Source organism: Somniosus microcephalus, chromosome 18, assembly GCF_052327205.1.
Source record: "Somniosus microcephalus isolate GS21.2 chromosome 18, FLI_Smic_1.0, whole genome shotgun sequence".
NCBI lineage: Eukaryota > Metazoa > Chordata > Chondrichthyes > Squaliformes > Somniosidae > Somniosus > Somniosus microcephalus.
This window is the reverse complement of record NC_141004.1, coordinates 48869673-48892402: the sequence shown is the minus strand read 5'-3', so window position 1 is coordinate 48892402 and position 22730 is coordinate 48869673. Positions and strand designations below refer to the sequence as shown.

The window sequence follows — 22730 nt, the reverse complement described above, 5'->3', positions numbered from 1 at the left end:
TCTTCAGCAGTTTAGAGGCAAAAGAAAATTGAAGATTCCTCCTTGCAGGTAGGACAGGTTTTTTTGTGTGAAGTTGTCAAATTCCTGTTCAGTCCACATACCTTTCGCAAGAGGTTGGGTGATCTGCTCGCAAACCTCTGCCTAGGGCGATTCTAGCTGGCCAGCAGAAGCTGTGATGACTCTCAAATTCCTCCCACCCCTAGTAATGGGGCCGACCTTGCACTTGGCACTTCCTCTGAACTGTTCGGTTGAGAAAGATTTGCCTTTAATGGATCACTGCTATAGCTGTTTTCCAGAGAAATGTGCTTCCAACATGTCTAGTTTTGCTAAAATTGAGAAGGATCCACAGAGTTCTTTTCCAAGCAGGAAGCAGGCACTGAGTGCTATTTGTTGGCAGCTGCGCTCGGTCATTGATGTCAGTTCCTTGCTCTTTCTGTTCTGTCCTTTGAAAAGATATTTAGCAGTTCCTCTACCCGCTCCCCAAAAAATAACAAGTTTTGTGGAGAAAAACATTCCCTCAGTCATCATTAATTTATTCAATAAATTAGCCAGCTTCCAATTTCTGTTTTATTTACTTAAGTCCAGATGTGATCCCTGTATTTATGAATTCAAATGTGAACTCTGTATTTATAAACAGTTACTAGTCATAGTTCAAAAGGTAGCTTTGTACTTATGAACACACAGCCTCTGTACTAACAAATGCTCGCCAGTTGTACTGTCCAGAAAATGGCTCTGTATTAAAGCAGATTTATTAGCAATTAAAAAGTATACATCAGCAGCCTCAGGCTGATGCATGTGCACCAAGTACACAATTAAACTTCATGAAAAACACAAAGATCAATATAAATAATGTAATTCTAAGGTTTAAATAGCCTTAATTACTCAATATGTTAACCCTAATAACAGCAGCTTCAGGGAATGGTGTGTCCCATTGGTGAGCATGCAGTTCGATGGCGTGGTTGGGTTTTAAAATTTTGAACTGCAACATCTAACCACTTACTTCTGTTTCTCTACACTTTCTGACCAAAACACAACATCTAGACCACCCTGGTCAAAATTACACCATGTATGACTGTAATTTTCCCTTCAAATTCTCCTTGACCTCTCCACCTCATTAGACAGTATAGACCATTCCATTTTCCTCTACTATATCACTTCCAAAATTGATTTGCATGTTACTGTGCTATCATGATTCCACTCCATCTCTGCAAACTGGTTCTCCTCCCATTTCCATATGGTCACCTTTAGCATGTTCCTCATATTCATGTTCCTGATGTTCTGTGGTAACATCATTCACAAACAATGGCTCAGTTTTCATGTTGTATGCAAATGACACTGTAATGTATGTACCTTTAAGGGAGAGAACTACTTTTTACAGCTCCTGTATACTGTAGTACCGGCAGTGACCACACCTGTATATAAACCCTGAGTAGTGATCTGTACAGTTTGTTCTAGAGTAACCCTCATTCAGTAAACACCTGTTGAATCGTTCCCTGCAGTCTGTTGTCTGATTATTGAAGGACACAACATTAAGATACACGGATCTAACAGACACAAAACTCTGTCTCTCTCTCTCTCTACAACGGTTGTGGACCTAACTGCCACAATCAAGTCCTGGATGAGTCAAAACTGTCTCCAATTACTAGGTTACCATATAAAGTTGTTCTACGGGTCTGTGTCTGATTTTAAAAAAACATCAAGCTGGAAGAGCTTTAGAACAGTTGGGGTCAGAGTCTCAATGTACTGCGCATTGGCAAAGGAAAGTACAATGAAACCTGTAAATTACAGACACCTGAGGCACAGGTATCAGGTGTCCTTTTTTTTGCAGGTTTCCTTATTTTCAAAATAGTCATTGTATTTACCGTAAAAATTTTCCCAACAATTTTGAAGAACCAGCTGAGATTATGATCAGCACTTAATCAGTTGCAACAATGCTCAGAATCCTCCTCCCACACACCAGTGTCCAGCTTTGTCCACTTAACAGTTTTGCAGTCTAAATTCTCGTTTCCTTTCAAACCGCTCTCACTTACAGCAGAATGCAACTTCAGTAATAAACTACGTTTCTCAGTTCTACTTAAAAACATTGGACAGTCACAGGACAAAGAGGGGGAAATATAATGACAGGTTGCGCCAGTATATTGAAGCTTCCAAAGGCAAGTCATAGAACGGATTGAGAACATTTGGGAGGGAAAACACAACAGGTCCCGTTATGTGTAGGAGTGAAACGCAGTTTTCTGGTTGAGCAGCAAGTCTGCAGGAAGACTGACTGATAGCTGGGACGGTCCATCACTCCACAGAGCAGCAGAGAGACAGAGGGACCTGGGACAGAAGAAATAGGAACAGGAATAGGCCATACGGCCCATCTAGCCTGCTTCGCCATTCAATAAGATTATGGTTGAACTTCTACATCAACTCCACTTTCCCACCCTATCCCCATATCCCTGGATTTCCTTAGTGCCCAAAAATCAATTGAATTCAGTCTTGTATATGCTCATTGACTGAGCATCCACAGCCCTCTGGGGTAGAGAATTCCAAAGATTCACAACCCTGTGAGTGAAGACATTTCTCCACATCTCAGTCCTAAATTGCTGACCCCTTACCCTGAGATTATGCCCCCTAGTTCTAGACTCTCCAGCCAGGGGAAACAGCTTCCCAGCATCTATCCTTTCAAGCCCTCTAAGAATTTAATGTGTTTCATTGAGATCACCTCTCATTCTTCTAAACTCCAGAGAACTATAACCTATAAAGGTGGACAGCCATCCACCTTCACTCCCCAGAGCCAAACTCCTCAATGAAGCAGATCCACCATCAGAAGTCGAGGGAAAGAAGACCATGGCAGGGTCAGGGGGAGAGCAGTTGCTGAAATAGTGTATGGACGTGGTGCTGGGACGGGAAAGGACGGCCCCTCTCGCTGTTCGCATGCATTTTCCTTGATTCGGTAGGCTTCATTATGCAGGTCAGCGTATGGTGGCAGCGGGTTTTGTGAAAGAACCAGCTTTTGTCGAGTGGGGAGTTCTTTACCCAGCATACATAGCAGCAGATAAACTGCTCTAACTCTGGGATAGAGCCGTGCAAGAATGCAATCCCAGAGATATAGAGTGGTTTCGCTGCCACTATGGATGCTGGGTAAAGAGCTCCTCATTCCCCAAGTCATTTCTTTCACAAAACACGCTGCTGCCTCGCACTGACCTGCGTATCCATGGGGCATTGAGCAGGTCAGAGGCTAGGTATTCTGTGGCGAGTGGCTCACCTCCTGACTCCCCAAAGCCTTTCTACCATCTACAAGGCACAAGTCAGGAGTGTGATGGAATACTCTCCACTTGCCTGGATGAGTGCAGCTCCAACAATACCCATTGAGCTCAACGCCATCCAGGACAAAGCAGTCTGCTTGATTGGCACCCCCTCTACCACCTTAAAACATTCACTCCCTCCACCACCGGCGCACCGTGGCTGCAGTGTGCACCATCTACAAGATGCACTGCAGCAACTCGCCAAGGCTTCTTCGGCAGCACCTCCCAGCCCCGCGACCTCTTCCACCTAGAAGGACAAGGGCAGCAGACACATGGGAACACCACCACCTCCAAGTTCCCTCCAAGACTGACTTAGAAGTATATCGCCGATCCTTCATCATCGCTGGGTCAAAATCCTGGAACTCCCTACCTAACAGCACTATGGGAGTACCTTCACCACACGGACTGCAGCGGTTCAAGAAGGCAGCTCACCACCACCATCTCAAGGGCAATTAGGGATGGGCAATAAATGCTGGCCTTACCAGCGACACCCACATCCCCATAAAACGAATTTTAAAAAGTCTGTCTGTGGTAGGTAATTTGCAAGTGTCTGCTGTTTCAGAGTGCCTCTTGTATATTTTACCATGCAAGTTATTTGGGTCTCTCAATAAGTGTCCATTTTTTGGGAGTGTCTGTTTAGTCTTCTCCAAACTAACTTACATCTGGCAATCAGTTTCCAACTGAATGACATCTTGAAAAGTTCCATGTGACAGTTGATCCTCTTGATTTGGACACTAATGTTCCTTTCAATGTTTGAATCATACAAGTATAAGTCTTAGTGAATATTAAGGTATATAAAAGTCATGCTTTTACCCCACTCCTAATTTTGAGAGGAGAGTGGGTTTCCAGAAAACTCAGAAGACTTGAAGAACTTGTTTGGAAACTTTCTAGAATGTGCTGAATATTAAAAAGTTGTAATGGACTTTTGAAACAGTCCTTCATAAAGTAGAGAAATTGTCATGAGACAAAATACTGGAAGATTAAGAAATGTTAAACGTTTAATTAAGCATGAGTAAAACATGTAAGATAAATCACAGCTGTTAGTTAATAACGTCGTCACTGAATCTAGAAAGTAAAGTAACAGTATACAGTACAGGGAAATAATGCACATGCAAGGTTAGTTAAACCAGGAGAAGATAATGATGACTGAAGAAAGGAAACAACTTGGCAACTTGACAAGGACTTCCCCAGAGGAAAAGCTGAGCATCCTAGAGGAGGGCAATGCTACATTAGCCAGCCTACTAATAGGAAGAGGTTATGGGGGAGAAATTCAGTAGGTTGTGCCACCCGTTAGCACCTTAAGAGGGCGCTAAGTGGGTTGCAAGCCAACTGGCGCCCAGGCGTGGCACTGCCCACGCCTCCCGCTAATTTCCGCGGGACATTAGTGGTGGCGCTAACCATTGGTGCTGCGCCACTGCCGATGACGTTATCGGTGTGCGCAGCGCCCCGCTGACACCCCGGCCGCGATATTTGGCAGCGCCCCCTGATTTACCGCCAGACGCTATGTCCGACGGGTTCAGGGGGGCCTACCTGCGGCCGGGGAGGCGCAAATTAAAGGCGAGGTGCGGGATGGCCATTTTTGTTGTTGGCCGCCTGCCAGCACCTGCCTGTGCTCCCGTCCCCGGCCTCCTGAACCCCCCCCCCCCGCGGAGTGCCGGCTGCGCTCCAAGAGCCCGGCACTTCTCCTCGGTGCCGGGCTCTTTTGCCTGCACTCCTGATCCTCGGGGGCCCAGCTGGGCCCCAGATCGCGCTGCACAAGGCCCCTCCCCTTTAAGAAGGGGAGGAAGGCCTGCAATACCGCAGCGCGACGTGCCGCAGCGCCACGATATTCACTCGCAGCGCCCCAAGAGGGATGCGGGGCGCCTACGGTAGCGCCGCGCTTCCCTTTGGGGCGTAACAACTCAATTTCCGGTGCAGGGGCGCGCATGTTTCCGGGGCGCTACTTTTAGCGCCCTGGCGAAGCTGGTGCCCCAAACGGGGCTATACTCAATTTCTCCCCCTATATGTTTTACATTCCTATTTGCTAAGCTGTACTGCAGTCTTGCACAATGAATACAGCTCTGTAATAGTCATTAAGCAAAACCCAGCCAAAGGTGAGATATTTTTAAGTTACGATGATCTAGATTCTGTGTCAATGAATAATATAGGACAAAGTATTTACTGTAATTCTTAACTCTTAATCTGATTATGGTATTTGTTGTGGCATTACAGATGTGTTAAAAAAAGCAAGAAGAAACAATAAACTTGAATTTATACTGTACCTTTCATGTCCTCAGGACATCTCCAAGTGCTTCACAGCCAATGAATTACTTCTGAAGTATAGTCACAGTTGTTTTGTAGGCAAACAAAATGGACAATTTGTGCACAGCAAAGTACCACAAAATATAGGATGATCAGATAAGCTGGTTTGCTAATGTTGGGTAAGGAAAAAATCTTGGCCAACACACAAGAGAACTGCTGTTCTTCAAATAGTACCATGGAATCTTTCACATCCATCTGAACAGGCAAATCAAGACTTTGTTCAATGTCTCATCTGAAATAAGGCACCTTTAACAATGCAGCACTTGATCAGTAGTGTGTCAGTCTAGATTATGTTTTGGGCTTGACCCACATTCTTCAGACTCAGATACGAGAGTGCTAACACTGAGCCAAGCTGAGACTAAGATAAATTGGCTATTCTGTGACCAATAAAATAGAGGTGGGATAACAGAGAATATGGTGAATGATGCCACACCATCATCCTACCCTCCTTTGCACGTCCTACACTTGTTTCCCGGTGGGCCTTAGAACAACTATTCCAAAGGTTGGGGGGGGGGGGGGGGGGGGGAGGGAAGAGGTAATTACTGTGTAGTACTAGTAACATCCAGTGCGACACATGTGACAGCACTGTATTGATCATAGTGTTTGTCCACTCAGTAATATTGCACTGTGTGTGTGAAATTCATAAATTTGAAAACATGTTCTTGAATTAAATTAGCATGTGATAATTCAGGGAATGTTTCACACTGAATAATGGCATAATAATGTGCATCAAAATATACAATAGTGATCCAGAAAGAGATACTCCAGACCTCACATTAAAATCTAATAAAGCATGCACAGTTGTTTTTTTTTTTAAAAGGCAGATTTTCTAGGGGAGAAGCAAGAAAGCATTGAGCAAGCAAACCTAGTCACATACAGTTCAATGTACTTGACAGTGAATGGGGATTACCTGCAACCTGGCCCCGAAGTGATTCCAACTTAGAACCAGATCATTTTAAAAGGTGCAAATGTAGTGGATTCATATCTTCAAATAATTTGGAGTTGCAATGTAAGTGTCTAAGATTTCCTGCAATGTAAAATATACTTTTTGGAAAACTATTATTGCTATTCAATGCACTTACCAGCTACTTTTAGAGAGCCTGCTCCTGAACTGGTCATTGGGGAAGTTACTCCTACTGGTGCTGCACCCCTTTTTAGTGAACTGGTTTGCCCGGTAGTTTGCGGTTTCTTTAGTTCCCCTTTTGTTGCTTCTTCAGTTGACTCAGTCCGGATACGTCTCCACTTTGTGTTTTGATCCATCTTAAGGTTGCTGGCATCATAGCCGCCCTCGGGCTTCTTCTGACCTTTACCTTCAGAGCCACTGTACCAGGTCAGACCACTCTCAACCATGGAACGTTTTTCTGCATCAGTTCGGAGCTGCAAAGCAATTTATACAGATTAGATAACCAAGTGTTCTAAGGAGCAAAATGAAAATCCAAATATTGAAAGTTATAAAGTAAACATTCCAACAAATTTTAAAACCAAGGTGTTGACAAGTTCGTGTGTACACAGAAATCCAATACTTGATTTTATGAGAGATTCAATCCAGCTACCTGGTGCAGGAGTTATGAAACTCCCTATAAGTGGTATAGAGCCAGGCTAAAGGTAATGAAAATATTGTTTACTAAAGTGAATTTTTGGCCCCTTCCTTCAGCTACAACACCTGAGGGAGCCAAGTTGACTGCCAGCAATGCATTCATACACCTGACCTTCTCGTTGAGAGTCAATTATACAATTTTTTGAGCTTCTGGGTTGGCTAGCCAAAAAAAATGTAATTAGGATAAATGTCAGCTATATAACAAAGCCTTCTTACATGACATTTAATGTGAATTTTTTCCATTTCTCACACTAGCAAACCTTTTGAGCTCTCGGACTGAGATTGCTAATTTAATCCCTAGCTTTTTCCAGTTCTGTTGAAAGGTCATCGACCTGAAACATTAACTTTGTTTCTCTCTCCACAGATATTGCCGGACCTGCTGAGTATTTCCAGAATTTTCAGTTTTTATTTCAGATTTCCAGCATCCACAGTATTCTGCTTTTGCTAATATAATGCTAATTTGCACTGAATTGGGAGAAATTCTGTGCCCATTAGTAATTGGTTAGAGACTATTTAAATTTGTTTAGTCAGTAAACACTTATGTCCCATCAATCTGACTTAGATTTGTACCCAGGAGATGAAAGGACAGCGTTCAAGTCTATTTTGCGATCCATACTTCGGATTTTTCAGTGTCATATGTATTTCTTTCACACCAGATCAAGTTATCACAAGAATTTTTACAACTGCATGGATATTTGTTTTAATAGCTGGCAAAGAAACTGAAAACCTGTAAACAGTGACAATTAAATTAGGGGTCGATTTTTGTGGAGCCGTCAGGCGGGGTTTCAGGCGTGTGGGGGGGGGGGGGGAAATCCCGAATTCGGGGGTCCCGACATCATCTCGCCCAAAACCCCGCTCCACGCAACTTTCAGGGGTGGCGGGTACCCGCCCCGCACTGGGACCCGCCGAAACCAGGCGGGAAGGGATTAGTGCCAATTAACTGCCTGTTAACAGGTAGTTAACAGGCAGTTTTTAGCCTAATCCCTATTTTGAGGGGTTTCGTGCGGGTTTCCCGATGGCTCCAAACCACGCCAGATTAGAGCAGGCAGGCCGTCGGGTTGAAGGAGTTGGAGGGGTCGCGATGTCGGTGCTCAGGTGAGTGATGGGTGCATGAGTGCAAAGGTAAGTGTGTTTGGTGTGTCTAAAGTGTGTAAAGAACTTTTACTTACCTGTACTTACCTTCACAGCCTTTCTTCCTGCAGCCGTCAGGAGCGCATCACTCAGCCGGCACTTAAAGCTGAACGGCTGCGATCTGTGAAAAGTGACAGCCTTCAGCTTTGAGTGCCGATGTGAGTTCTAACTGAGTCTGTGCAGAAGGACTCATGTCAGAACTCAGACTGTCAGTGTTTCACAGCTTCAAACAGCTGTGAAACACTGATATTTCATCTGTCAAGAACTCTTGACAGATGAAATTGCAGTCTGTGACGTCACCTGTTGCTGGGTGGCCCTTAATTGGCCTGCTGAGCCCGCTGGGCAGGCTCAACAAGGTCAATCAAGAGAAAATCGCACGGATTGGCCGGACATCGATGTAGGCAGGACTAAAACCCGAAAGTTGTAGTCCCGCCTTCTTCCTGACAGCTTAGGGAAAATCGACCCCTTAATGTCCTTTCATACCTTGATATCATATGCTGAAATTTGTACATTCTTGTGCATCACCACAATAAAGAAACTCATACTGGCTTAAAATGTAGCATACAATATTAAAAGATCACACCTGGATACCTTGGATAATAAAAAAAATGCTTTAAAACAACAAAGTTGACCTCTATCAGAAAAGAGCCAATCATCTTTTGGTTGCTGTGACTAACCATTCTGATGGAAGGAGGGGGCGAGACTGACCTGTCTGTATTTATATTTCCATGGGAAAAGAAACAGACAATTAAAATTTATAATGCACTGAGTCAGCTCTGATAATATTTTCCACAATTATGAAATGTCCTGTTACATTCAATGATATTATGCTGGAAATATTTCACTGGTGAACATGAAGGCTTGGTACATTACAAAAAGCAATACTGACAAGCTTCCAAAATTTACATATACTGGTTAACTTTATTTTGCTTCATTAAACTCAGATTAACATTGCTGTGCTTGATAATATTTCAAGTCTTTATTGGTCTTGGCAGAGATCAATTTTGTAAGCCAAAATTGTGTAGAAAATTTGAGAATACAGCTTCAAAGCACAGATCAGCCAACATCGCTTTTATCTGGTGAAGAATGTATTGCATTTCAGAAAAGAGGAAATGAGTGCTCTATTGGTCATGGAAAAATACGACTTTGAAAAAATTGCTTTCTGTACAGCACATGGTTCAGAAAACGTCAGAGATGCAACAAATATAAGGGTCTGGCGTTTCCTCCACATTTGCGTCCAGATACACACGTAATCTGGGCGCAAACACATTGGGGTAGATTTTCCCGAACCTGTCGAAGAAGCCGGGACTTCCCCTTTTGGGTTTTTGACCCACCTACTTCGACGTCCGGCCAATCTGCACGATTTTCCCTTGACTGACCTTGTTGAGCACGCCCAGCGGGCTCAGCAGGCCAATTAAGGGCCACCCGGCAACAGGTGACGTCACAGACTGCAATTTCATCTGTCAAGAGTTTTTGACAGATGAAATATCAGTGTTTCACAGCTGTTTGAAGCTGTGAAACACTGACACTCTGAGTTCTAACATGAGTCCTTCTTCACAGACTCAGTTAGAACTGTCACTGACACGCAAAGCTGAAGGCTGTCACTTTTCACAGATCGCAGCCGTTCAGCTTTCAGTTCTGGCTGAGTGATGGGCTCCCGACGGCTACAGGAAGAAAGGCTGTTAAGGTAAGTACAGGTAAGTAAAAGTTCTTAACACACTTTAGACACACCAAACACACTTACCTTTACACTCATGCACCCATCACTCACCTGAGCACCGACATCGCGACCCCTCCAACTCTTTCAACCTGACGGCCCGCCTGCTCTAACCTGGCGTGGTTTGGAGCCATCGGGAAACCCACACGAAACCCCTCAAAATAGGGATTAGGCTAAAAAGTGCCTGTTAACTACCTGTTAACAGGCAGTTAATTGGCACTAATCCCTTCCTGCCTGGTTTCGGCGGGTCCCAGTGCAGGGCGTGTACCCGCCGCCCCTGAAACTTACGTGGGGCGGGGTTTTAGGCGCGATGGTGTCGGGACCCCCAAATTCGGGATTTCCCCCCCCCCCCCCACATGCCTGAAACCCCGCCTGACGGCTCCACGAAAATCTAGCCCATGATGTGGCGTAAAAGAATTTGGGGCACAAGTGAGTTATGCACCAGTCGCCTCAATCTTTTATGTCTGTCCATCAAACCTTCTGTGCGAACGAATTGCCGCCCAGAAAACTGACCATACCCCCGACTCTCAAACATGAGTATCCTCCAACTGTGCTCGTTTAAGGATCTCTCAACATTGCAGCCAGATTTTCAGGAACAGCTGACACAGCACAGACAAGGTGATTAAGTAGGTGGGAGGGCTGAAGTGGCAGTGATGTGCAGGAGTATAGGGAGTGGGCAGGAAATAGTTTGACATTGATTCAGGAACAACCAATGCAGCATCATTCACAGCAGGGTAAAACTAATAGGGTGTCAATTCTGCCTCCTCTTGGCCTTCTTTCTACGTCACAAAATTTGAAAACCAACGTGTTAAGAGCTTCAACTCATTTTGTGAGCAAGTAAATGGAATTAAGCAGCATAATTCGCTTCAAACTGCTTTCCCACCAATTCCTGTAAAGCTATGTTTAGTATTAGTAAAAAAATATTGCTGGAGAAATTAATGGGACAAAAAGCTGATAAATCCCCAGGGCCTGATAATCTGCATCCCAGAGTACTAAAAGAGGTAGCCATGGAAATAGTGGATGCATTGGTTGTCATCTTCCAAAATTCTATAGATTATGGATCAGTTCCTGCAGATTGGAGGGTGGCAAATGTAACCCCACTATTTAAAAAAGGAGGGAGAAAGAAAACAGGGAACTACAGACCAGTTAGCCTAACATCAGTAGTAGGGAAAATGCTAGAGTCTATTATAAAGGAAGTGATAATAGGACACTTAGAAAATATCAACGGGATTAGACAAAGTCAACATGGATTTATGAAAGGGAAATTGTGTTTGACAAAACTGGAGTTTTTTGAGGATGTAACTGGTAGAATAGATAAGGGAAAACCAGTGGATGTGGTGTATTTGGTCCCACGTAAGAGGTCAGTGTGCAAAATTAAAGGACATGGGATTGGGGGTAATATACTGGCATGGATTGAAAATTGGTCAACAGACAGGAAACAGAGAGTAGGAATAAATGGGTCTTTTTCAAGGTGGCAGGCAGTGACTAGTGGGGTACCGCAGGGATCAGTGCTTGGGCCCCGGCTATTCACAATATATATATCAATGATTTGGATGAGGGAACCAAATGTAGTATTTCCAAGTTTGCCGATGACACAAAACTAGGTGGGATTGTGAGTTGTGAGGAGGATGCAAAGAGGCTTCAAGGTGATTTAGACAAGTTGAGTGAGTGGGCAAATACATGGCAGATGCAGTATAACATGGAAAAATGGGAAGTTATCCACTTCAGTAGGAAAAACAGAAAGTTAGAGTATTATTTAAATGGTGATAGATTGGGAAATGTTGATGTACAAAGGGACCTGGGTGTCCTTGTACACCAGTCACTGAAAGCAAACATGCAGGTGCAGCAAGCAGTTAGGAAGGCAAATGGTATGTTGGCCTTCATTGCAAGAGGATTTGAATACAGGAGCAAGGATGTCTTACTACAGTTTTACAGGGCCTTGGTGAGGCCACACCTGGAGTACCGTGTGCAGTTTTGGTCTCCTTACCCAAAAAAGGATATACTTGCCATAGAGGGAGTGCAGCGAAGGTTCACCAGACTGATTCCTGGGATGGCAAGACTGTTGTATGAGGAGAGATTGGGTCGACTAGGCCTGTATTCACTAGAGTTTAGAAGAATGAGAGGGGGTTTCATTGAAACATATAAAATTCTGACAGGGCTAGACAGACTGGATGCAGGGAGGATGTTTCCCCTGGCTGGGGGGTCTAGAACGAGGGGTCACAGTCTCAGGATACGGGGTAGGACATTTAGGACTGAGGTGAGGAGAAATTTCTTCACTCAGAGGTTGGTGAACCGGTGGAATTCTCTACCACAGAAGGCTGTGGCGGCCAAGTCACTGAATATATTTAAGGAGAGATAGATTTCTAGACACAAAAGGCATCAAGGGGTTTGGGGAGAGAGCGGGAATATGGTATTGAGATAGAGGATCAGTCATGATCATATTGAATGGCGGAGCAGGCTCAAAGGGCCGAATGGCCTATTCCTGCTCCTATTTTTCTATGTTTCTATGACTACCAGGGAATGCTTCTTCTGGCTGCACAGAAATCATATTGCACTGCTTACCAGCCTGTTTCCACCAATGTCCGGCCCAACAATATTCTGGAGTGGGCCGGGAATCAGGCAAGCAGTGTTCCCACCCGAAACAGGTTGGAGCCTACTTAAATATGCAAATTGGGTGCTACGGTAAAGGCTACTCTGAAAACGGGGGAAAGAAGCTGTGGCATTGACTTTTTGTGGGCCCAAGAGCAGTGTGAATGTTGCTCCTGGCCTCACAAACCTCTTCTGACCTGCTGCCCATTCCTCTGCTCCCTCGTCGTGGTAGCCTCCATCCCATTTTAAGAGATTAATTAATTTTGACGCTGCTATACGGAGGAACTGCCAGGATTCCTGCCTCCCATTCGGCGAGCATCCTGTCAACACTGGCAGTTCACCAAGAAAATTAAAATCGGGCGGGTTGAGCAATCACTCCACCCATTGCCCGCCCAGTGCGTATTCAAAATATGAATTGACCCCATTGTGTCTAACATAACTTTTTTCTTTGCAAGCACACAACACAGTGATAAATCGTATCAAAGATCCAGTACCTCTTTTGTAAAAAATAATGGTCTTTTCAACGATGAGCCTAGTTGCAGCAGCTTAACCCCAAGAACATAACTGAAATCAGAAACTTACTGGGTATGAAATGCTGCCCATCTACTCCAGCCATGGAAAGCCTTTGTAATAGCTTCAGATCTATTAGTGTGATTAAGACCTTCGTGATCATTTATACTGCACAACTTGGACATATGTTTAGGCCAAGAATTTCCACAAAACCTTGCATAAACATAATTTGAGGAATATGTCATACAATTTATGTCTGTTGTGAATTCTAAAACTCTTACTTTTGCAAGTGTCACACTTAGTTCTTAAGAGGTTCTGAAAATGAAGTATCCATCTGTATTCTATAGATGGTTTTGACAAACTGGAATATTGTGAAAATTAATTGGGTATCAACTTATTGGTCTGCATGTTACAGTTGTGTATTATCTTATACACCACTAATACAAACCAGTCTATAACTTCTCTCTTTTGCAAAAGAAAAATTCTTGAAAATTTTAAACTTAAAATTTTATACTTAGACTTTTAATTGTTAAATGAGTGTTGGTTTTCCTATTTCAACATGTAATCCAATTTTTTTTTCAATGTTTAGTTTCTTGAAACAAAATAAAGGAAAAATGTACGAATGAATAGACACACAAAAATCTTTGCCAAGAGTTCTATAGGTGCGGACATTGTGGGGAAGAGATGAAGAGGTCACTTTCCCTTACCCACCATATTTTTTTGGACTTTGGTTACCCCCCTGCTCTAATTCCTGGAACTGCCCCTGAAGTTCTCCTGACTGCTTGGCCTGGAGTTTCCTCCTTGGGCGCAACACGGGAGTTAGACCTGAAAATGCGCCTAATGTTGCCTCCATTTTGCAGATGTCAAATTACGCCGAAGTCTCCTCCCAATTTCATTAGAATACGCCCCAAATTAAAATGGGCATAAATCAGCATAAACAATCGGGGCCCAAGGAAACTCTGAACCCACACCAGTATATTTCTTCTTTTGAGTCCTAAAATTTTAATTTCAGCTCATTCACCCAACATTCGTGCCCATCCGGCACAGCATGTTTAGAAACCTGCAATCAGGGAAGCTTTTCAATTTTTAATATGACTTGTACTTATGCCATAAAAATGCATTAAAGAAACAGAAAATACAGAACATGTCTGTGAGGATAAAAAAAATTTTAAACAGCTGAAAAAATTGCAATTAAAAGACGAGAAAAATGACTGTGTTCTGCTCTCCAGCCTGCAGCTGAAATGGAGCGGGGGAGGGGGGGCTTACCCAATGCCTTCATGCCCCACCCCGATCTGGCTGACTGCAATTTTAACTGGTGTTGCCTTTCCTTAAATGTGCAGATCAAGCTCTGATGAAGTCATTGAGGCCTGACTGCAAAAATAATCTTAGGTCTGAGCAAGGGAGCGGTAGTGGCGTCCCGGCCAGGGCAATTTTTACTGGTGTTGCTAGATCGAGGGCCAAGAGGCACAAGTAAATTTACAGTTTTAATTTTTTTTTAAATAAAGGTTTCTTTGTGGGCCAGGAGGAACAGAAGTGCTACTCCAGGCCCCACAAGGAAAGGCCCCGTGCTTACCACCCTTCCTCAACTGCAATCGTTATGAATCCCCTACCCCGCCCCGATGCACTAACTTGACTGCTGGGAATCATTCCTTCGGGTCTCTGGCAACTAGCTCATGCTGCCCGCATCCCTGGTCCCACCCGAGTTTGGGTAGGAATCATTATGGAATCAAGGCCTTGGAGCCAAAATCTTTCCAGGCTTCGGCAGCATGTGAGCTTGCCGCTCGCCCCGGTTCCCCCACACACCTCCTGATATAATTGTTCCCACAGAATCAGACTTAGTTTTATTGTACAGGATCTTTGAAAATACTTTACTCAATATGCTGGCAATATCCTCTCTCAAAATCATGCAGAGTTGTTACCAATAAAGAAAAATGATTAAAAGAAAGTAAACAAAAAATTCAAAAATCAGAATCAAAGCTCCAATCTCAATCCCTTTTCACAGGCGAGGCAGTCCAGAGAAGCTGCACATCACAATGTTACAGACAGGGATATAATCAATAACTGCAATGTAACTGCATTATTGGAGTAGCCAAAGGGAAAGAAAGACTTGCATTTATATAGTGCCTTTCACGACCACCGGATGTCCCAGCCAATTAAGTACTTTTTGAAGTGTAGCAGCCAATTTGCGCACAGCAAGCTCCCACAAACAGCAATATGATAATGACCAGATAGTCTGTTTTAGTTGATTGAGGGATAAATATTGGTTAGAACACCAGGGATAGCTCCCCTGCTCTTCTTCGAAATAGTGCCATAGGATCTTTTACATCCACCTGAGAGGGCAGACAGAGCCTTGGTTTAAAGTCTCATTCAAAAGATGGCACCCTCCAACAGTGCAGCACTCCCTCCCTGGAGTGTCAGCCTAGATTTTTGTGTTCAAGTCTCTGGAGTGGGACTTGAACCCACAACCTTCTGACTCAGAGGCAAATGTGCTACCAACTGAGCCATGCTGACATGGCTAGTGCTGAAAGGGAGTTCTACACTGGATCGAATCTGCAAAACAAAAATGATAAGACAAAAAAACAAAAGATCTATTCGTTAAATAATTCATGAGGATTAAAGTCAAATCACTAATTAAAACACTCAAGGTATATAACCAGTGCACTCACTGAGTGAGAGAGCGGGAATATGGTATTGAGATAGAAGATCAGCCATGATCTCATTGAATGGCGGAGCAGGCTTGAAGGGCCGAATGGTCTACTCCTGCTCCTATTTTTCTATGTTTCTATGTTTCACTCATGCGGACCAAACCTCAACTCAGAGGCTCACTTTCTGCCAACCGAATACTCCTAGAAAACCTTAGTACTATCCCTAATTGAATTTGTCTTGTACTCCAAGCCGAAGCAGAAAAGTACTAGCATCATTTTGAGGTAAATTATTTGTACAAATTTGATGACATTGCTGCTCAGAACTATTTGATGTGGGTAATTTAAAGAATTGGTAGGACACAGGGTTGCACACAGTGCGCACTAGATTTTCCATGTCGCTACCACCTGTTTGCAAGCAGTAGAGGGGTGGTTAGGAGAAGGAAATGGTTTGGGGAGCCATTCCACTGACTCCAGGACATCAGCCACCACTTCCAGGGTCGACTGCATAAGATAAAGCAGGAGGTTTGAAAAATTTAATGTTTTTTTTTAAAAACGTCATCACTGGCACTATCAACCAGGCTACAGTGCAGCAGGCACTGTAGCCATTCTCCTCTCCCTCCGAGGTAGGAAACCCAGCGGCAGTGGAAATATCAACCAGTGCCCTCCAATAATAAGCAAATGAGCCTGACCCCAGAACATGCACCAGGGTCAAGGTAGAGAGAGACAGGTAAGTAGAATGCAAAAAATCTAGGCCAGTGAATTTTTCCATCAAATGGAGACACTGAGCAAAAACTCTGGTTTTCCAGAGGGAGATAAGAACAATATGTAGATGACTCAACCCATGGCTCAATCCTAAATGATCTTGTACAACTCACTGTTAGTGACTAAAAGGAAAACTTCGTATGCAGGAAACGATTGCACAGCAGGTTGGGTTCCTGCTTTTTCTCCCAAGGAATGGCAGATGGCCCAGGGAGAATATGAATAGTATTTGACCTACTGGGACAGAAGTTAGTCTGGCCCTGTTTTTGGGCACAGACTTGCCGCTGCATATGCGGCGCACACGCTAGCTAAGAGACTGACCGATTAACATTACTCATCAATATTTTATGCGCAAGCTGCCGATGCTTGTCGTACTGCCACAGGCAGCTCCTGCATTTGACGAGCGCAAAGGCAAGTCCCAGGACACAAAGTCGTGCAGACAACAGGCGGCTGATCACGGTGACTGTGGACTCTGGACTGGGGGGGGAAGAGGCAATACTGCTCCTCCTGGCTCCATGAGAAAGATGTTGTAAAAATTTGCATTAAAAACATACTTTTAGTTGACGGCCACTGAAGAATCCTGAGCAGGGCAGACCCATTGCACAATTTCAGTGAAGGGATATAAACCAGGCATTAGGCTCCTTATCTATATATATAAAGCGGCTCTTCTGTCTGTCTGTCCGCCTGGTCTCTATACGTTTGGAAGTTACAGAGCGTACCGACGCGCGCGTCGCCTCAAAAGAAAGCTTGCGATTCCGGACCGGTCATAGGCGTATTTACGTTTCGGCCGGACAAAAATCCCGCCCGCGGTATCCCAAAAACGTTCAGCGTTCCGCTCATTAGCATCTCATTAGCGACCGTGTGACGTCGAGGTCTTCCTACAGTTGAGTGTCGAGTGACTCGACGATTGAGCAATCCTACGCTTCGGTGACCTGACCGGTCGACCAATCGGTGCGTGTGTGGGCGGGCCTTATCCTTCTGAACCGAGGTGAGTGGCCGCCATCTTGATTTTCCACGAATTTTTCCCCCACACTTTCTGTGTGTTAGGGAACTAAGGTAAATATTTCAATTATGTGTTAGGCAATTAATTAACAATTTATTTGAGTTTTATATTGTGTTTAGCAACCCCCCCAGCCGCCCCCTCCTCCTCACCCTCGCGCAGGGGGGACTCGGGGCCTGAAGCTGAAAAAATTTCTCTCTCTCTCTCTCTTTCTTCCCTCTCTCTCTCTCCTTCTCCTCTTCCCTCTCTCTCCTTCTCCTCTTCCCTCTCTCCTCTTCCCTCTCTCTCCTTCTCCTCTTCCCTCTCTGTCTCTCTCTACTTCCCCCTCTCAGGTGTCGCGGACGGAGCGCGGGCGCGCCGCCCGAAGTTTCCTGCTCGCTAACGGCCTTGCCGGCTCCCGCGGGCCGCTCGCACTGACCGCGCATGCGCCGCCCGCCCGCCCGCACGCAGCGGCCGTCCATCAGCCGCGCGATACGCGGGGGACCTCAGCAACGGCACCGGACCTCAGGCACTAGGCAGGGGGAGGGGCCGGAGAGAGGGACAGAGGGGAGTGGGGGAGCGGGGGAGGGGAGGGGGAGGTGAGGGAGGGGAGAGAGGGGAGGGGAGGGAGGGAGAGAGGGGAGGGAGGGGGAGGGGAGGGAGGGAGAGGGGAGGGGAGGGAGGGAGAGAGGGGAGGGGAGGGATAGGACATGACAGGGAGAGGGGGACACACAGGGGCAGGGAGACCAAACGCCCCAAAATTGCCCTCGCGCCCCAAAATTGCCCTCGCAACGCGGGGCTCGCTAGGCAGGGGGAGGGGCCGGAGAGAGGGACAGAGGGGAGTGGGGGAGCGGGGGAGGGGAGGGGTGGGGGGGGAGGGGAGGGAGGGAGAGAGGGGAGGGGAGGGAGGGAGAGAGGGGAGGGGAGGGAGAGAGGGGAGGGAGGGATAGGACAGGGAGAGGACATGACAGGGAGAGGGGGGACACACAGGGGCAGGGAGACCAAACGCCCCAAAATTGCCCTCGCTCCCCAAAATTGCCCTCGCAACGCGAGGCTCCCCAGCTAGTCTATATATATAAAGCGGCTCTTCTGTCTGTCTGTCTGTCTGCCTGGTCTCTATACGTTTGGAAGTTACAGAGCGTACCGACGCGTGCGTCACCTCAAAAGAAAGCTTGCGATTCCGGACCGGTCATAGGCGTATTTACGTTTCGGCCGGACAAAAATCCCGCCCGCGGTATCCCAAAAACGTTCAGCGTTCCGCTCATTAGCAACTGTGTGACGTCAAGGTCTTCCTACAGTTGAGTGTCGAGTGACTCGACGATTGAGCAATCCTACGCTTCGGTGACCTGACCGGTCGACCAATCGGTGCGTGTGTGGGCGGGCCTTATCCTTCTGAACCGAGGTGAGTGGCCACCATCTTGATTTTCCACGATTTTTTCCCCCACACTTTCTGTGTGTTAGGGAACTAAGGTAAATATTTCAATTATGTGTTAGGCAATTAATTAACAATTTATTTGAGTTTTATATTGTGTTCAGCAACCCCCCCATCCCCCCCCCCTCCTCCTCACCCTCACGCAGGGGGGACTCGGGGCCTGAAGCTGAAAAAATTTCTCCCTCTCTCTCTCTCCTTCTCCTCTTCCCTCTCTCTCCTTCTCCTCTTCCCTCTCTCTCCTTCTCCTCTTCCCTCTCTCTCCTTCTCCTCTTCCCTCTCTGTCTCTCTCTACTTCCCCCTCTCAGGTGTCGCGGACGGAGCGCGAGCGCGCCGCCCGAAGTTTCCCGCTCGCTAACAGCCTTGCCGGCTCCCGCGGGCCGCTCGCACTGACCGCGCATGCGCCGCCCGCACTCACCGCGCATGCGCCGCCCGCACTCACCGCACATGCGCCGCCCGCCCACACGCAGCGGCCGTCCATCAGCCGCGCGATACGCGGGGGACCTCAGGAACGGCACCGGACCTCAGGCGCTAGGCAGGGGGAGGGGCCGGAGAGAGGGACAGAGGGGAGCGGGGGAGGGGAGGGGCAGGGGAGGGAGGGGAGGGGAGGGAGAGAGGGGAGGGAGGGATAGGTCAGGGAGAGGACATGACAGGGGGGACACACAGGGGCAGGGAGACCAAACGCCCCAAAATTGCCCTCGCGCCCCAAAATTGCCCTCACAACGCGGGGCTCCCCAGCTAGTTTTCTATGTAAGGTGCCTAAACACATTGTTTAGGTGGCAACTAGGGATGCCTGATAAATGGCCCGAACCAATTTCGGGTTGGATGTTTTTCAGGCATCCTTGTGGTACAGGACATTAATCCCAGCCTTCTGGACTCAACATAGAGTTCAACAATTTCAGATCATAACCCCGACCCCTATCATATATATATATATATTTTATCCACACTTTTGTTCTGTTCTTCTCTCCCACATGGCAGCTGTCTTCCATTCTGCCAGCACAATTTACACTTCATCGAGAGCCATCCTTTGGGGGAAAAATTCAGTATCGCCCCGTTTGGGGCGCCATTATCGGCCATGCGCAAAGTTTAGCGCCTGGCGCTAATTATCGCCTCCGACGGCAAATTTGGCTTTTATCGCCCCTGGAGGTGATTGGAGCACTAAATCAGGCACTTCACACCTGTCTTAAGGCGCAAAGGTTGAGGAGCGAGGCGCTACCTCAGAGCGCTGGCGAAGCAAGGAAGGGCAAATCAAAATGAACCTGCAAAGTGCTGCTCAGTACCCAAAACTCCTTCACACAGCGTTGAATCTCTCCAGAAGTCTCTCTCTCTCTCAGAATGCGTGGTGCAAAAATGTCACCGACAAAAAAAGGCAGGAAGCGGTCGCCTTTAAATAGCGCTCCCCTAGTCCCTTTCTGACAGCAAAAAGCTCCCCTCAACCTGTCGTTGCTAGCGGCAGGCGGTAAGGCAGGGGGCACCACTCAATATCTGGTCTGGGGCACTAACGGGGCGTTGCGCACTCGACTGACGTCACGATTTGCCGGCGCAGGAGATTGTGGCGGTAGTGTTTAGCACCGCCGCAAAATGTCTAGTTAATTTCGCGAGTGGTGCAAACATCGCCGCGCTCAGGCACTAGTTGCTTTGCGCCCCAATTAGCGCCCTCTTAAGGCGCTAACGGGAGGCGCAAACAACTGAATTTTCCCCCTTTGTCTCTAACCTCTCCTGCCTTCTATCCTATCACAGACCTTCCCCTTTGTTCTTTCATCCCCTCCTCCCTTTCCCAGCCACTACACTTGCTTAAAAATCTGTTCCATTTCCTGCTTTTTTCCAGTTCTGACGAAAGGTCATCGACCTGAAACATTAACTCTGTTCCTCTCTTCACAGATGCTGCCTGACCTGCCGAGTCTCTCCAGCATTTTCTGTTTTATTTTTAATCCCAGAAATTGGGCCTCATTGCGCCGGATTTTCATACTTAAAATGGGCGCAATGTCCAATTAATACCCCACTAAGTTTTCCTATCAATTATGGGACGTCAACCAAATGATGTATTATTAGTAGAGTTTTAATCGAAGGATAGCAATCGTAAATGCTTGAGTTTGCCAGAAGTCACAAGCAACAGTAGGCACTCACTAGTACATGTTAACATCTTGAACAGGTTTAACACAACCTTAAATGTACATAAAAGGATTGGTCAGGGACATCTCCAAATTTTGGACATGTGGTACTGCAGCGGGTATGTTGCTATGTTTGTAAATGGTAAAAAGGAGATTGGAGTCAAGAATCTATCAGCTAATATGGTCACTTAAGAAAAAGCTTTGTTCGGGTTTCCTGAGATAAGGCTGCAAGATAAACATGTATTTTCACATGTATTGCTAGTGTACCACATTCATGACACAGCAGGGCCAATTTAAAAATGTGCACTACCAGCGGAGAGGCTCGCCCTCGACCAGGCATATTGAGAAATCGGGGATACATTGCCCCCGAATTCCAGATATGCACGGCCTGTTAATGAGGCTCCCATTCTATAGCGCAGATTCACAAAATCTTAGGCGGACCATGTTAAGTGCCAAAGTGCTGCTTCTCCAGTCTTGAATGAGAGAAACAAATTATTTTTGAAGTATGAAATCAATTATACATAATTAATATTCCAATCACATTTATCAAATATTCCAAAGCCTTTTTTTTTGATGTCTAGAACCTCCCGGGATGATACCTATTTATGAGGTCACTGGAGCAGAACAAACTCCGTCACATCAGGGTGAATTCAGAGAATCTTTGTACTGTAACTAACAGTTTTAAAGATTACCACAAGAGACAGACACACCAGTAAATATACAAGCGTCCTTCTTTGGAACAATCTACCAGTTGAATAGAATACAACTTCCCCTTGAAGATACTGTAAATTCTGAAATATAGGCTGTATAATACCCAGCCTCATTATCGATAACATTAGTGGAGGATGTAAACTTTAAATAAAAACAGTAATCAGCACTTGCTGCTATTTTGTTAGCTAGTAGACAGCCTCAAGCACACACCCAAATCTGCTCTTTCACATTAGAGATAAACTGTTGTGAAGTTTCCCTAAGGCGATGTCTGCCTGGGAACGTCAGCTTTCTAAGCTGCAATGTCCTGAAAACTTCTGCCCAATTCCACTACTATTAACAGTCTCTCACCCAAATAAGTTAAAACATTTTTGAATATCAAGACAAAGCAGCCTAAAGCAGATTTGTCTTTTTTTTTACCTTCAACTAAAGCAGCCGAAAACACCTCATCCAGCCAGCCAAAAACTATTCACTGACGTTAGCCTGGATACGGCCTGGATACATGAAGCTTTGGAACGACAACCAGTTCAACGACTTGTAAAACTAATAGGTAGACAGTAGAAGCCACAAAAATAGTAACTAGGAGCATACTGTTGATTGCTGGGGGTTGTTCCCCTCCCTTCCGTTTTAATGGAAAGATTTCTATGCTCAAAAATGGAGGACATGTTAAAAGAGGTTTCTACAAGTTAGTTCATTAAGAAACGTGATTTCAGCGTATACATAGCCTGTAATTTAGATTATGCCTTTTGAAAAAACAGTGGCAGATGCTGCTGCCATTCAATCGTCAGTGAATGCAACTTAACAAAGAGGCTGTGGGCACTTACTTTGGATTGCAGTATCTAATTACTACATCTCACTCCAATAGTCATAATGCCAACCTTCACTTGTATTATCAGTTAAAACCTTTGTCCAAAATGTTTAAAAGGAGAGCAAGCGGACTGGAATCACTGCACAACAATGT

General features: G+C 45.7%; 1 protein-coding gene and 1 non-coding gene across 9 annotated transcripts in view; one reads left to right on the top strand and one right to left on the bottom strand.

Annotated features, from left to right (window-relative positions):
- The window catches only part of LOC147105264 (neuron navigator 1-like), a 632986-nt gene that overhangs the window by 229251 nt on the left and 381005 nt on the right, over positions 1 to 22730 (bottom strand). For all 8 annotated transcript variants that reach the window (XR_015081721.1, XM_086011440.1, XM_086011441.1 and 5 more), the window contains one exon: positions 6674 to 6968. Coding sequence is in view for 7 of the 8 variants with exons in the window: in XM_086011440.1 (XP_085867566.1) it covers positions 6674 to 6968 (295 nt within the window). In the remaining variant the exon portion in view is untranslated. The remainder of the gene's footprint in view (positions 1 to 6673; positions 6969 to 22730) is intronic.
- On the top strand, positions 255 to 465 carry LOC147105265 (small nucleolar RNA U3). The gene has a single exon (XR_015081770.1). It is a non-coding gene; the product is annotated as a small nucleolar RNA U3 (small nucleolar RNA).